This window comes from Strix uralensis, chromosome 18 (assembly GCF_047716275.1).
Source record: "Strix uralensis isolate ZFMK-TIS-50842 chromosome 18, bStrUra1, whole genome shotgun sequence".
Classification (NCBI taxonomy): domain Eukaryota; kingdom Metazoa; phylum Chordata; class Aves; order Strigiformes; family Strigidae; genus Strix; species Strix uralensis.
Genome location: NC_133989.1, coordinates 1,430,307 through 1,447,144, shown reverse-complemented (window position 1 = coordinate 1,447,144; position 16,838 = coordinate 1,430,307). Strand labels below are relative to the sequence as shown.

The following is a 16,838-nucleotide window of genomic DNA, read 5'->3' as shown; positions in this document are numbered from 1 at the left end:
AACCCACCTTGTAAATCCAGGGGAGTTTTTCCTGCAGGATTTGTACCTCATTTATTCCCCCCCAGACTGTTTTCAGTGTGTAGATATCCCGCCGCTCATCTACTCCTGCCCGCCTCCTGCCGCCTTTTGTTTCCCTCTTTCCTGGTGAATCCAGGAATCTCTCCGGGAAAGGAAAATGAATGACTCTGCTGGGAGACGCAGAGTCATTTCTGATGGTTTTTTAGGGGAGAAAAATGGTTCCTCCTTCCCTCCCCAGGCCGCAGCGCTGGGTTTCCTGGGATGCGGGAGCTCAGCGGGAGAGGTTTTCCCTCCTCCTCCAGCCCCGGGCTCGCTCCCAAGACGCCGAGAGGGAGATTTGGGGAAAGAAACCCCGTCCGCTCTCGCCTCCAGGCCTGGCTACGCTCAGAGAGTGTCGCATCCAAAAAGGAAAATATCATTTCTGTTGCAGAAAATGGAGAGGTTTTTACCAACAGGGGCACCTTTCCCCTCCCTTACACCCAGAAAATAACCCATCGGAGGACAGTGGCAAAGGCTTCTTATTGCTTATTTCATCAAACGTTTCATTTTATCAAACATTTTATCAAACGTTTCTATGAGGAAAAAGGAAAGCCGACTGAAGGAAAGCCCCACGACGAGCCAGCCCAAAGCCCACCCCGTCCCTTCCTGCTGGCACAGGGGCTTTTAAAGCCTTTTAAAGCTTTTTAAAGCCTTTTAAAGCTTTTTAAAGCCTTTTAAAGCTTTTTTTCTCCCCTGAACTGACCCCTCGCAATCGACTCCTCACATCCCCCCCACCCCACGCACACAATTACACCAACGCAGGGCAGAACCAGACCCACACGGAAAACCAGGACGACGACGTCATCCATCCTTTCCAATTTTCAGACAAAACACCAAAAGCACTGACTCTGTGAAGGCAAAGCCCAAGGCCGGCTCAGGCGGCTGCTGGTTTCGATCCTTCAGAACAAAAGCACCGAGCGAGGGGAAGAGCTTCTGGTGGGTTTTATTGATTTCGTGGTAGCAGAGGCCCTGGGCCACGCCGGGGCGTCCCCGCACAGAACCATCCCTGGCCCCACAGGTGGGACACGACGAAAAACCACCAACTTCACAAAATGACAGCGAAAGCGCTAAAACGCCCCCCAAATGAGAGAAAAACGCAAGGAAGTTATAAGCAGTTTAATACCTGTTTTTAAATAGGGCTGCAGGTAAATAGAAGGGTTAGTCTTTAAGTAAACACGCTCCATGAAATCTGGAATTGCATTTTGCTTCCCGAAGTTTGTGTGACTCTGAGCGATAGCGCAGCTTCTCGCTGCCTGAACACACGCAACCAATACTAGAGAGCTTGCTAGCCTTCAAAATATCAAATACTGAACATTCTCGGACAGGAATAATTTTGAATAGACTAAATTTTTTGATAAAGAGAGCTTAACAGACTTCTCTTACTGACGGCGTTAGATAATTAACACACACAAGCCCCGTTGAAAGTAATTTAACCTCCAAAGCTGGTCTCTAAGAGAGGTTTTTAAGGACTTTCATAAAATCCCTCGCAATGTAAATCGCTTATGTAGAATTTCAGCCATATTTTACTAACAGAATAGGTAACTGCTCATCATATAAACACATATATTAATAATAAACATACTAACGAACACCTCGGTAACAAGTACGGAGGCAGCACACCCGCACAAGCCCGGCCCTTGGCAGTTCTGAGCGGTGGTATAAAGGAGGGGGAGCTCTGCTCGGCTACCACAGCTTGACAAGACAGTCAGTCTTTTTTTTTTGGAAATAAATTTGCTGAAAAATTTAGAATAAGGTTAACTTCTATTAGCTTCTCCACATACTACATGATTTCTGGAGCGCTGAACATCGGGCCGAGGGTGGCTGTGATGTCAGCAAAGGGAGCGCTCTGGCTAAGCTCCACGACCGACTGCTTCTTCAGAACAAGAAAGATGTAAAACTTGGCCGCAGCTTCTTTCCGGTTGTTTTTTCGACAAAGCTCCCGAAAACTGAAGGCACGGACGCCTGATCTCTTCAGGTGCTGCGGGAGGGAAACGAGAGTCAGTCGGGTCAGCAAAACCAGATCCCATCGAGTCTGAACGGAGGAGCGCTGCTCGGAGCGAATATTTTCTGCTCAAGCACCTTGAATGGGATCTTACCTTGGCATTTGCATTTATGTAAGTGGCTCTTAACGTTTTATTGCCCTAATTCTGCTGGCACCTACATATGTTACTGAAATCTGCCTGTGCCCACCGCTCCAGCGGGTTCAATGACCGGCACCGAGGCGTGCGATGAAGCGCATCTGTAACGCTTCTCGTAATTCAGAACAGTAACACCCACCACGTCCCCTGTTCGCTGGATACAAGGGACCAGCCCTACCCCAGGCAATCACAGCCACACCTCACTAAGTGTTTTATTTCTTGCTTTTTAATGGCTACACTTATATTTAAGTATTTATTTACGGGCGCTGCACTGAATCTTTGAGGTATGTTCACATAAAATAATTTTTAAACCCCAAGAAGGCTGTGAAGCCGAACCCCGGCTCTAGGGAGGAGTTGGACCGACGTTGGGTGTGTTCTGCAAACAAAACCCGCTCCCCACGCTCGGATTTCTCCACCGCCTTCCCCCATCCTCCCTTCAGCCACGTGGCACCTTGGATTAGAGAACTGACCTGAAGGAAAATAACTTTTTGCTGTTTTTTTTTCTACCCACCCTCAACCAGCCCAATGCCAAAGCACCAAAACACTCGTCCGGGCAAGGAGGAAGGAAGAGCACCGAGCCGCCCCGACATTCGGCATCGGGGCAGGCTGTGGGGGCTCCTGCCACGGCAGATGGTATCACACCTTCCAGCTTCACCAGTTTTACAAGGATTTCCGCAAGAAAAGCAGAATAAGCCTTCCTGATGCAAAGGCTACGCGCTCTGCTAAATTACAAGCACCTTGAAAGCACCGGGGCATTAAAAGCTCTTAAAGAAGGTGTTACCAGCTTTCTTGTTACCATAACCCTCACTCATTTCCCTAGCCTTCATCTCAGAAACAGCTCAAGCAGATGAAGAGCCAAACGTTGGCACCCTGCAGCGCTCAGCCGAGGCCCAGCACCCTGGGAGCAGCTGGGAGTTGGGTTTTGTAGAGATACTCCAGCGTGTCCTCATAGAAGGAAGAGAACAAGGGTGCAGCGTTACAGCAAACTCTGCCGTGAAAGGAGAAGTTCAGAAAATTCCAGCGATTCCAGGGGCTGTGGGAGAGGACACCCCGTCAGGCCCTCAGAATCCTGGTTTCTGATGTAAATACCCAACAAAGCGCAGTTAGACGATGCAGTATCATCGGCAGTGTAAGCAGATTTTCTGCCACAGTCCACCTGAAGTCAATGCCTGGTTTTGGCACCGAATTACAAAATCCAGCACTGGTACCTGTAAAGTTTTTAATAACTGAAGAGTTATTTTGTTCCACTTTATTTCTTCACTGTCTCTCCCGTTCCTCATTAGCTCCTTGAGAGGAAAGAGAACAGAAGGTCAGAGTGTAAAAAGTCACACTCCACGCTGATAAAAAGCACAAGAGTTCTAGACTAATCAAAACCCCAGCTGGAGCTGGGCATTCCGACGGCGTCCCCAGGACCCCCCCGACAGCTCGGCGGTACGCGAGGCTCCGGGGAGCAGAGCAAAGCGCCCTGACCCTGTTCTTCCCGCTTCCAGGCACAACAACGGCCAGGTGCTGGGGAATTGGTCCCAGCGAGCCTGGAGGGGGCAGCGTCACAGCCAGGTACTGTTCTGCCTGACCAGGATTCTGACAGGATTCGTACTGGTCAGGGGCCAAAAAGGATGTTCCAAAATTTGGCTTTAGATTTTTGGGCTCACCCTCTGAAGCCGGCAGGAGAGGACTGCCCTGGTTTCAGTTCAGCCCAGAAACTGTTTCCTTCTTACAGGAAGCACAACGTCTCAATAAGGAGCCGCTGCCCCCACAGACCCTTTGGGTCTGGGACACACGTATCCCCACGTACCAAGCTATAAAGTTTTTGACTGGCCAAATATGTACTAAAGATGATGTTAGTACACCAAAATTCACTGTAAGCTCATGATGCCATCGCTTTTTTTTTTTTTTTTTTAAATATTTCTGAGAAAGAACACAGTCCTCCTCTGAACAAGTCCGGGTTGTCAGCTTCGAGCAGACGCACCTTTGGGAACTCCACTTGCTGCGTTCCAGCTTCTGGGCCCCGTGGAGTGTTCGCCGGCGAGGAGCTCTCGGAGAAAGCTGTTCCACCCTGCTGGAGGAACAGAACGGACGATCAGTAGGCGTTGCAATTAATGCATAAGGTGGAATTCTCAATTCCGTAATTCTGCTCAAAGAATTTATTATAATAAACACTTTCCAAAGGGATTTAATTGTTGCTATTTCTACCATGTCTTTCCTCACACAGGAAAGTATTTATCCTACTGCTGGATCTACACCTACGGGCTCAGTTCAGGCACAGAGCCTACATCTTCTGCTGCCATTAAGTCCAATTTTGTCATTCTTTTTCAACTTTAATGAGCCTCACATTCTCTAAAGAATGTCCTTTCACGTTAGCCTAAAGATGGCAGAAATAGATAATTTGTTACTGCTTAAGTATTTCCTCAGTATGAGACACAAAAGATAAGTTTTAGCCTTTATAAAGATGATTATATTTATCTCTTCAGTACCAAGAGGCTATATTTCATATTAAGGTTTCACTTATACTTAGCGATTAGACTGTAATCTATATGATTAATAGACATTTTAATTAATTGTTCATTCATTGTAAGAGTCTACCAACGTGCTTATAAATAAACTTTCATGGCCCAAGCCTCTTAATGCTGTACAGGCTGTCTCTAGCAACCTTTTCAAACACATCTTAGCAATTTCTTAACATGTTTTAACCCTAGCATAACATGAAAACAATCAGTACAGTTCGGTCTCTAAAATTTATGGAAACTGCTCACTATAGTTTCACCACAGTTATCATCAGTTTCATTTCTGTTATTCTGTGATGTCAACATAAACGAATCATTTCTAATTTTTCTCTCAGTCTCTGAATGAGCTGACTCCTGCGGGTAACTTGGCTCTTCTACTCTCAGCATCTCTGTATTAATAAAAAAACAAGGTTTAAGAGGAAATTACAGTGAATTGCTGTCCTTAAAAAAATATGTAATTGAAAAAGAAAAAATCACACCCTTGTTAGCAGTCTTTGAGAGTAAGAGCCAAAATGAGTAAATAGAGAATAAGTATCATTCTCAATACGAGCACGGAAGAAGAACCTTCCAAGAGAGTTTTTCCTTTTCTAGAAGTTGACCTTTATGGACTTGCAGAAGGTGGTTTTGTTGATTCACTTCTGAGGCAGACGTACAGATTGTATTTCTAGCAGAGCAAAGGAGTGAAAGCAGATGCTTCTCAGAAGATCTAAAATGGAACATTTTTTCTTGCTTGACATTAACCAAAACACAATCTTCAAGATACAAATAGAAGTTATTTACGTGAATTTGGAAATTTGGAGGGTGGTTTGATTAAGCTCAAAATAAATGTGAAGCATTTTTAATTAAAAAAAACTCAACAAAACCCAAATCTGCAGTTTAGTAGACAACTGGAGAAGCCAAAGGTGCCACAAGGAAGAAAAAGACTTGCATTTAATTTCTGATCTAAGGAACAAAAGAACAGCAAAGTACTTATAAAAACAAAACAACTTTTAAAAAAAGATAATCAACAGCCAATTTCCTTAACATTTAACATTTTTGGCCTTTGATTTGCAGAATACTGCACGCAAACACCGTGCACGTGCCTCTGAAACATTATGTAAAATAGAAAATATTTTGTAACAGCTAATTCTGCAACAAGAGAATTAAAATATTACCTGTGGTATCGTGCTCTTTTCTTGTTTCTTCCTTCTCCCTCTGTATTCCATTTCTTCTCATCTTAAATCCATGATTCTTGAAGCATTGCACAAACAACTGAAAACAATTATTTTTATTTGTTTGCTTTCAGAATATCATATCAGATTATTTGCAATCATCAAGACAAAATTATAAATATGAGCTGTGTATTCATTACTGCAACTCAGAATTTAGATTATTTGAATCAGGTCATTCTGAAAAGCTGAGGTGTTTTGGTTTTTTTTTTTTAAGTAATAGCCTTGTGCAGCTTCATCTTTGGCAGTGAACTCCATGAAGAAACATCTTCAGAACAGGTTGGATCCTTTTTCCTCGAAGGAAGGATGAAAGAAAGGAACGTCTGCCATTATCTGTGCAGGGATTCCTCTCCCCACGTGCCGGTGTGTATTTTCCACCCTCACCAAGAACAAGCTGTAATTCTGCGCCTCGACTCTAAGTGGTGAAGCTGTGCTGCTGCTGTGCACCTGCAGAGCCAGACCCTGCCTCCACACCTCTCCAACCGCACCACGGAGGAAACGCTGCCGCAGAGTTCACACCGGATCTCTCCCTGTCACCTTGTCCAGGCTTGAGCTCTGTCTTAGCACCAGCTCTAAACTTAGAGCTTCTTTGACTGATCTGTCAGACACCACGTGGGGACACGAGAGGCTTGGATAGATCACATTTCCATGAAACAAGTACATCTTTCTTGGGCAAAAAGAGCAGCCAGGCCCACAGCCACAGCCAGGGGTGGCCGGGCCCACCCTCCCAGCCAAGGTGACGGGGTGACCAGGAACCTCCCGGTCCCCGGCTGCTCTCCAGCCAGCAGCTTCCTCTCCAGTCAGGAAAGCACAAACCCAGTCAGCATTCCACCCTTCCGAAGCCATTAACAGTATCATCATCATCATCACGTTTGAGCCTGATGTACCTTTAAAGTAAATGTAGAAGAAAGATGTGGTCTCCTATTGATTACAGAGCAGAAACACAACAGAAAATAATAAAACAAAGTAGAAAGTAGCAAAGAAATTGTCAGAAATCTAAAAAGTTTTGTTATTAGTGTACAATCAGTCTGGTGCCAGAATGTGAAATGAAACCTCGACTCTCAAGTTCCTTTGTCGTTTTTTGCTTCTCGTTGGAGTGCTGGAGATTACAGCGTGAGCTCTACTGATGGTCTTTCTGACAAAGCAATTAGTGGTGAGTATGCAAATAATCATCAGGTATCCAACTGAACCGTACTGCCAGACAATAAAAAACTGCACCTGCAGCTTGCTAGGTGTTCACATAAACCCAAGCCTGCAAAATCTCTCCCAGTTAGACCCTGGATGTGCCACAGTCCCCTCATCTATAGAGTGGCATAAAAACCTACAAGGAACTGATCTTTACCCTTTGCAGCTCGGTGTGAACCACAGGCTGTGTAGCGTGGGACAGGAGCTTATCCACACCTCCCGATTTCTTCCACATCATGGTTTTTTTTGTTGGGGGTGCAAGGTCTAACGTAGCAAGGATGTCCATGCAGTTGTTAAGCTGGTTGTATATAGTGTTGCAGCTGAGTTCCTTGTCTACATCCACAAGCAACTTCCTCTTTCTTTTATTTTTTTTCCTCTGGGTGACAGCTAAATAGAGCAAGTATTAAAAAAAAAAAAGTCGTATAAGGTTTATTCACAGAACACCGAAGCACAAATAAAGCACTGTGAATCAAACAGGCTGCTGACCCGAGACACCGCACAGACTCGAAAATCAAAGTAGAAGCGCATGGGCCATTTCTCCAAAAGTTTTCATAAAGTCTACTCTTTGTATTCTTGTACAGGAAATTCCCGTATGTTTAATTACAGAAGACATATGACTATTGTACTAAAGAACCAGGAACATGAGGGCTTAATGAGAACACATGATATACCGACAGGACTGAATAAGCTATCTTTAATCCATCAGGAAGTTAATTGCTCCAGGAACTGCTGACGTACTCCACAGGTTTCATTACCTCATAATTAATATCTGTATTTGCCAGTTTAATTCTTTAGCAATTTAATTAAGACGTACGTAGTAAACACGGAAGAAAGACAGGGATTGCTTATATAGCTGTAACTTCCTGAATATTATTTTGACAGGCTGGAAAACTCCAGTATTCTAAATATTAGCGTCAACATGGACTTGTTTATTTGCTGACAGCTGCGAACATGATAGGTGACATTTAGACTTACAGAAGAAATGAAACCTTTTTCTTTTTGGATCCTATTAAAAGTTCACAAAACAAAGTTATACAAAGGCCTGAGTGTTTTAAGATTGTTCCTTTACACATAAAAGTCACTGATGTGTCACGAGCAATAAGATTTCTTCAGCTGAGACTTCAGTAACGCTGGCGACCAGGCCGGGCTTGCACTGCCAGCAGAACTTGCAGAGCAACAAAACTCGATTTGGTACGTGGAAGAAACTGTAAGCAGAGATTTGGGCAGATCAGATGAATAACCTGATACTGGTTTTGTATACTAGTTACCATAAAATAGAACTCTGAGGGCAGGAGCAGATCAAGTCTAAAGTGGGAATAATCTGTTTTGCAAATATTTTCACTAACAAGAAGAAAAACAAACTTAGCTAATGCAAACATTCAGCAAGAAATTGGTCAAGTTCTGACCTGTATCATCAACTGGCTCAAGCACAAATCCTTCATCTTCCTTCAACAAAAGTATTGTTTCATTCATTAGGTGACTGATTTTCTTAATGGTGGTGTCTGCACAGTCGGCCTCAACTGTAAGAAAACCCAGAAAATAACCCAAATTAAAAAAAAAAGTTTACAAGATGGAGTAATTTCTCAATCTCACGACACAGAATGATATCAGACAAAAGAGATCAGAGTTAGAAAACTATGATTTTATCTCTAATCTCACAGTCACTTTAACTAGTAATAACTGGGACTGCTGCTGCTCGTACACTGCACGCCTCCCTTCACCGGCACCAGCCCGTGTGGTGGAACAGGCTGGAGAACTGATCTGGAGGAAAACCCACCCCACAAAAAGTGTTTAGGGGGAAAAAAACGTTTAGTTTCAATCTCTTTCCAGTCCCAGGCAACTGCATGGCAGTGTGGATACTTCTGGAACAGGTAGTACCAGGCCTGGTGCAAGGAGAAGCAAGTGCCACTGTTTCCTTTTAAAGCTGTTCCAGAATCCTCCATTTTAAAGAACAGTGTGATGGGGGTATGAGGATTTAAGATACAACAAGATTTCCAGAAACACTTTTCAAAAATTAATTTCTTTCATCGATCTCAAACCAAAAGACGAGTAACAACACCTTTATGAACTATTAAAGTGTCATTTGTCACTGAACTATGAAGGTAGAAATCCTCAAAGGTAATGTTCAAAGTTTCAGCATCCCCTCACTCAAGTTTCCTCTCCCCATGAAAGCAATACGGTGCTGGGTGAGCAGCGCCGGGATCAACAGCCCGTCCAGAGGGATGTCACAGAAAAGTGGTTCTAAGCAATGTCAAGTTACAAATCTGGAATGCCCAGGTCAGATTAAATTGTACCTAAAATGGTGGGTGAAGCGTATTAGGGGAAAAAAGCAAAATAAATGAACAAAGGAAAAAGGCACAGGACATTATACAAAGCTGAAGGTAACTTGAGGCATTAAGACAGGGACAGAGCGTTTGTGGAAGACAGAGCAGATGCTGCAAACTCACTGGCTGCGCCGATCTCTGACGGATCTTGTGACAAAGGACGTTTTTCCTCCATAGCAGGAATGTCTTTATCTAGGCCATTTTGCTCATCCCTCAACAGGATTTCTTAAATACAAAACGCATAGTTTTAATCACTCTAAGCCTTAGCAGTCACAGAATAGCCTGATACAGCCTAATGTTACTTATTGAAGGTTAATTCTCTGTAAACAAGAAAAGCTCAGCTTCCACAGATGGCTGTCGGTGGTACGGCTGTCCAACAGCACAAGAAGGAGAATGTTAGTCTTCATTTTGAGAGGTACACCTTTTCTTTGAAAAGTAAGATATTGATATTGTTTAAAATGTATAGATCTGTAAAGGTTTACATAAATACTCTAAACCATAGAGACGTAGAAGCTACTTTGCTGCCTTTGTTATTACAACAATAAGGATAAAAATGCTGCAGTAGTTCACCTTTGAAAATATAAATTCAATTGTTAAACATTAAGTATAAAATGAACGCCTTTAATTCTAAAAAAATCAAAATATATCCTCAAAACAATTTTACTTGGCAACGTCTAAGTGATCATAGATTTAGTGACAAGTAAAAAAAAAAGTATGAAAACAACAAAAAATAGAGAATTTCTGTTTGAAAACACTTTCATGCTGTCTTGTTTGTTTCCCTGTAAGAATAAAAATATTTGGAAAGCAACTAGTTCTGTTTATCTGTGGCAAACCCTACCAATCATATCTGCAGCATCCTGCTCATCTCCAAAGCAGTCGTGCTCGAAGCTGTAAGCATCCTCGCGCAGCGCAGACCGGCCTCCGTTCACACTCGCGGAGTTGTGATCAGCCACGAGACTGTTGCTGCTCATTAAGATGCTGCTGTCAAAGAAGCTCTGTTTTCTTAGTGCCTCTGGTTCTTCATCTGCATAAACACAGAATTTCTGATGCTTCATCTGCAGGAATTTTTTGAAACACATATTCATCCGTTTCCTAATTTTTTGAATAATTTTTAAAAGACTGTAAGGTATCCCACGCCTCAAATGGAATAAACAATAAGCAGTTTTAGCTAATTCAGTAAAAAGCAGAAAATACTGGGTTTGGTTCTCAGTCTCCGATATCATACTATATTACTTAGGCTGAGTAGATACAAACATTTAAGCATGAGCAGGTATGACAGGCCAATCAGCCCAAGCGTGAAACAAATGCACTTTTAATAATAGCTTTTTCACATGTGGGAAGGACTCATACTGTACAAACTGTTGCATAAAACACGCTTTTCCTTATGGAATATTTCTAATTTCTTGACTTCTCTCACCAAAGTTTCTATCACAGAGAAGCATATTGCTTTCGTAATCCTCTGTAAATGTGATGTCTTCAGCTCTGCTCTGATTCAAGGCAAAATGTTCAGCAACATCAATGGCACTGATGAAAAAAACATTATACAAAATATAGGGTGAACTGAAACCCATTGACCATTTAGCTGGAATGTGAAAACTTGTTTCTAAACAGTGTTTCACCCTGACGTTTTATCATAAACCCCCAAAAGATAGCTTCTGTTTTCTATGGTGTTGAAAGTACCCCAGCTGATCCTCACCTCTGTGGAGGGAGAACAACTGTGTCCCAAAGCTATTCGCATTCGAGCCATTTAAGGTTTTATTGATAAAATCCACTGCTTTGATTTTCCTCTAAAAGCTAAAAATAGGCATATGGAAAACAGGTGCTGTAGGTTTAATAAAACTGGTACCTCTAAGCGAGTAGGCAGCTGCTGCCTTTGCTAGCCAAAGTTCCTGTGCACCCTCCAGTGTACAGCAAAGACTGAAGCCGCAACAGCCGTGCCAGGGGGTGGCTGAGGGAGGTCCACGAGGGAGGGGGAAGCATCAGCTAACTCAGTTTTTAAATACTCCCCGCGCCCGGAGCTCCAGGAGTGAATGATCCAGGTGTATACTCAGAAAGCAGCCCCCTCAAGGACCAGCAGACATATTTATAAGGATGAGGGAAGCACCTGTCCTCTCCATATTTCATATTTCTCTGCTCTCTTTTACCCATAAACTCGGGCTTGTGTACGTTTGCCCACACCCAAGCCCTGCTATCTACCAGGCGCTCGTTACGTAGAAGACACCTAATTAGTGTGACACCATCATCTATAAATCGAAGCACACGGATTCTTTGGGCAGGCAGAAAAGGCTTTACAGAGTTGGCACACAGCTGTACTTACAAAATACTAAACACTTACAGACCCCGTCCAACTGTATTTATGACGAGGTACAAAGGAAGCCCCAATGGATATCTGTTATCCTGGACCTTTGGGGGCATCAGAGCCATCAGGAGCATGTCTTGGCCTCCTGCTTTTTATCAGTTTTTCTACATTAATGCTGATTTGTGTCAGAAAAAGCCAAAGAAATGTGCTGGCTTTTCATCAGGAGCCAAGCTGACTAGTGCTGATAAAACACCCCAGCCCCAAAGAGCAACGGAGCAGAAATTAAATGCAGTCACACAATGGAGCAGTACAACATGGCGAGGTTACTAGCCAGAGCTTCCTAGGTCTTACTACAGGATTTATTCTAACTCTGATATCTTCTCCTGAGGTCAGGAAGTTGTTTGCAGGCTGCACTCAGACAATTTAAAACCCCAAAGCCTAAGTTCAAGGTTTATTTCATTGTAAAGGTCTGTTGATTAAATGGATTTTGAGGAACTCTACAAAAGCCCCATTCCTGGGACTGCAGCCTCGTAAAGCTGACTCTGAATTTAGGAGGATTCGGTTATCAAAGCAAAACAATTCCATCTGAGTCTTGATCAGGTAACAGTAAGGATATCTTTTACTTCTGAAAATACTAAAATAATGACTAAAAACTGGGGAAGCACTTACTTTAAATCGGGTAGTGGTGTTTCAAAATCATGAAATTCTTCAGGTAATGTAATGGACTGATAAGCAGCCTCAACGTTCTCTTCTGGAAGGTCAACAAGTCCTAAAAGAAACCGACAACACAACAAAATAAGTATCAATAAAAGTAATGTTCTCCCAAATCCTTATAGTACGACTATAAACCTATCAGGAAGGTCTGCTGCCATTCTATATAACAGAAAGGTAAAGCTTAGGCACTTTGTCAGCAGGACTCCAAAGTGGAATTAAAATCCTTAGCTTACATGTACTTCAGAAGCCGTATTTTTTACAGATGGATACAGAGGAGTCTGCTGCTACAGGACCTGGAATACTGTAAATACACTGGATTTATGAACAGCTGCTTTAAGTCCCTGAAAGATTCTCACAGCTGACATTTAGCCGAGAGTCTTTCACACCACTTCAAATGAATTATTGCGTTTTCTTTTTCTCTCCAGTGTCTGCACAACGCTATTCTCCAGTGTCAAATAATTATGAAGTGAGACAGCAAATACTTGGTAATCAGGTGAGAAGGGATTTCTGAAGGCCATTTAATCCAACCTTTTGCTCAAAAAAGGGTTAATTTCTAAGTCAGATCACTTTTGACCGTTCCTGCTGATGGTTTCCACAGCATCCCTGGACAGCCTGTTTCAGGGTTTTACCACCTTCACTGAGATTTTCCCCCACTTTATACCTAGTTGGAATCTCTGTTGCTGCAGTTGACTGTTGTGTCTTGTTCTTGTGCTGTGCAGGCCTCTAGAAGCTAGTGTAGTATCTATTCAAGGTAGATAGTACTATGTACTTATCATGTTTCTTCTAGAGATTTCCAAATGCTTAAAATATTAACTTACTAATCAAGATCATATCCTTGAGAATAATGTGCAGTAGGTATTCACTATTCTGCAAACAGTCCAGGTCCCAAAGCGCATTAGGCCTGGCAATAGATGCTGGTGTCCTGTTCGTAGCCTTTTTTAAGACAACAGTGCCTCCCCATTTGTTGCCTAAGTATGACAAACATACAGCGTGCTGGAAAAGGACCCAGTCATCTCTGCTCCCTTCTGGCTGGCTGCATGGCCAGAGCTCAAAACACGCTGTCAGGTCTGGCACTAACACACTGTTGGACATGTTGTTGGTGTCATCACGAATTAAAATTAATTATCTAGCAACGGAGGCTGAAGTCAAGATTCTTCTCATAAGACCACTTAAGAAACTGCTTCTTTTAAAGGAGTCAAAGACCTGAAATGGCATTAAATTAAGCCAGACTAAACAGCAGCAGTGGGCACTAGTATGTTCAATTTCCTTTGGGATCAACAATGTGTACTTAACAGAAACATCCAAAAAGAACCTTTAAAATGAGAGCTGTAAAAGGCACAGATGGAAAAATGCAGAATTCCGTACATACCTGGGCGAAAGGCTGTCTTCATTTTTGTCAAAGCTTCACTGCAGTCTGCCAAGAGGTACTTTGCTTTCCTGTGGTAAATCCGCACCACTCCTAGGAGTAAGTGTCCAGAGGTGCGCAGAGCTACAGTAAACTTTGATGATTTGAAAGAGTTGTTCAGGAGTTAGTAATTTTGGCAAAAACATTAAAATGAAAATATTACACAGTAGTAACAGATTTCCAGTAACATACACCAGCACAGAGCTCTACGAAATTCAACAGGGCTTTGTACTCATACAGAGGATCACAAACAGAAAGGAATTTTCAGAGCAGGGAACTTCCAGGTGCTTCTGTTCCTAAACGCTGCCCATGCTGAAGCGCGAGTCCTGAACTGATGTTCTTTATCTAAAACACCTCAGCTAACTGCCAACGAACTGCATAACACGTCCTGAAACAGAAAGTAGTTGCATATATCCTAGTATGTGACACTGTGGCTATTTAAGTGAGCAGGCACCGTACCTATGCCCTTTTTATGCAAATAAAGGCCATAACTATGCCCTTATTTATGCCAAGTCTTCCTGAAGCAAGCACACTCGAGGTGGTCGTGCTGATGCTAGCCACGACAGCATGCAAGGGAAAGTAGGGGGTACATAACCAGTACCTCTTGGAAATAATATGGAAAGTAGAGGGTACATAACCAGTACCTCTTGCAAAACACCTCTAAATAGTATCATTTAGCCACACTCAGTTATTCACAACCCATGCAAGCCGGATGATGAAATTCAGGTTACCAAATATCAAGCAGGTATTTTCATGGAGGAAAAAAAAAAAAAAAACAATAAAGATCTGCTTGCACCAGCTGAAAGCCTTGGATCTCCTGAGCCATCGATTAGCAGCAGTGCGAAGCGTTCCTCGCTGCTCCCTTGGATGCAATCGCAACGGCGAGGCCAAGGACTGAGTCACGGGGACTTGACTGCCTGTGTCTGCGCTTGCTTGAGTCACACCTATCCGTGAGACACGGAGGACTTCAGCCTCCGGGTCCGCTCACACGGTCTCTCGTAAGCACCACGTCTGCTTAATTGTGTATCTAACGGCTTATAATGGGGGACCTGGAAGAAGTCCAGTGTAAGTGGAAGGATGGTTACAATATATCAGAAGTTAATTATTGTAAGATCAGCAAAAGCATTCTCCTCTGATGGTCTGTGTACAATTTCACAGCAGCTTTCTTAGTCCCCTGACTTTGGTTAAGCAGCTGTCTTCTCAATCTTTTTGAGGCAATTTCCTCAGATACCAGCCTTTCCCAAATTCTGTCGAACAAGACCTGCAGCGGGTACTCTTAAGTCTCCAAAGAAAGACCAGTGCTACCACACCACACCGTTGGGCTCGTGTTGCCTCATGAGCGGCTCAAACCCTCGGCCAGCGGTGACCTGGAGCTCTACTGTGTGCAGAAAAATACACTTGAATCTACTGTGGTAACATTTCCTTACACTGTACGTAAATGTATGCCACAGATCTCCAGGAGTAAAACAGCAAGTAAAATATTTATATAACTGTCATTTAACAGGATGGAGATTTTATCTGAGTGAGAACTGAATTAAAATCAGATTAGGAATTTACCTCACACTAGTTTTGAAATAGTCACAAATTTGTCCAGCCAAGTCTCCAGGATAGCAACTGCCCTGTTCCCTCCCGATGATGAACGCCTCTACCCCAGAACTTACCAGAAGACACCTCATCATTTAATAGCATACCTTTGGCGAGATGAGCTTTTCAACAGTAGTCTCTAAATTGCACTCAAATATATGAGCTTTGGTCAGCTTCCTCTCCCAGTGGGCAGCAAGCCATATTTTGGCCAACGGCCCACGCTTGTTGACGAGCAAATGCATGTAGAACATGGCGCCTGGGACGAGGCTCATGGGCCAACCTGCTGCCACCTCCCTTTCCAACGGGAAAAGGGTCCTGGGGCACCAAGTGGGAAGAGGGATTTAATGGGAGCCTGAGGGGATGGCGGGATCCAGCCAGGTGCTGAGGGGATGGGGAAGATCCAGCCGGCGCTGAGGGGATGGCGGGATTTAGCAGGACCTGAGGGAATGGCGGGATCCAGCTGGGCGCTGAGGGGATGGCGGGATCCAGCTGGGTGCTGAGGGGATGGCGGGATCCAGCCGGGCGCTGAGGGGATGGCGGGATCCAGTTGGGTGCTGAGGGAATGGCGGGATTTAGCAGGATCTGAGGGAATGGCGGGATCCAGTTGGGTGCTGAGGGGATGGCGGGATCCAGTTGGGTGCTGAGGGGATGGCGGGATTTAGCAGGATCTGAGGGAATGGTGGGATCCAGCCGGGCGCTGAGGGGCCAAGGAGGGATTTAGTGGGATCTGAGGGGATGGGGAAGGGGGCGGGATTTAGCGGGATCCTGAGGGGATGGAGGGACCTCACCTGGCGCTGAGGAAATGGAGGGAGATTTAGCGGGACCTGAGGAGATGAGGGGAGCCAGCCAGGCACTGAGAGGATTGGGGGGGATTTGGCGGGTGCCGAGGGGACAGGGGGATTTAGCGGGACCTCAGGGGATGGGGGCGACCAGCCGGGCGCGGGGGGGCGGGGGGATTTAGGGAGGAAAACCGGGGGATTTAGCGGGGCCGCGGGGCGGGGGCGCTGGGCCGGCGGCGGCTCCTCAGGCCCGGCAGCGGCTCCCGCCAAAGCGGCTCCGGGGGGGCCTGGGCCGAGGGCGGGCTCGCTGGCCTCGGGGAAGCCCCTCGGCGGGGGCAGCTCTCGGCCATTTTGCCTCGATCTGCAGAGCCCCGGGTGCGGGCAGCTGCCCAGCTCCGGGGCAGGGACCTGCTGGTATAAATCAGCCCCATTCCTCCCCTCGCAGGCATCTCCAGGAGCACAAACCTGCTCGCCTCATTCTAAGTTCCTGTGAATGGAGAGCACCTCCCCAGCTCCCTCCTCCTCCTCCTCCTCCTCCTCCCGCCCTCCTTTGCCCTTGACATTTTCAAAGGCACCCCCCCATCTCTTTCTCTGCAGGTGAGCACGTCCTGCGCGGCTCCAGGCATGTTTGATAAAACTGT

General features: G+C 44.7%; 1 protein-coding gene across 1 annotated transcript; it reads right to left on the bottom strand.

Annotated features, from left to right (window-relative positions):
• Nucleotides 1–1,158: 1,158 nt before the first annotated feature.
• On the bottom strand, nt 1,159–16,397 carry RAD21L1 (RAD21 cohesin complex component like 1). Its single transcript, XM_074888548.1, has 13 exons — nt 15,526–16,397; nt 13,799–13,928; nt 12,385–12,484; nt 10,834–10,940; nt 10,255–10,440; nt 9,540–9,641; nt 8,499–8,612; nt 7,250–7,479; nt 5,854–5,950; nt 4,949–5,088; nt 4,165–4,254; nt 3,404–3,481; nt 1,159–2,035 (listed from the first exon to the last, which is right to left on the bottom strand). The coding sequence occupies exons 1-13, from the start codon at nt 15,688–15,690 to the stop codon at nt 1,838–1,840; spliced, it is 1,737 nt and encodes a 578-aa protein (XP_074744649.1). The 5' UTR covers nt 15,691–16,397; the 3' UTR covers nt 1,159–1,837.
• Between the last annotated feature and the right edge of the window lie 441 nt (nt 16,398–16,838).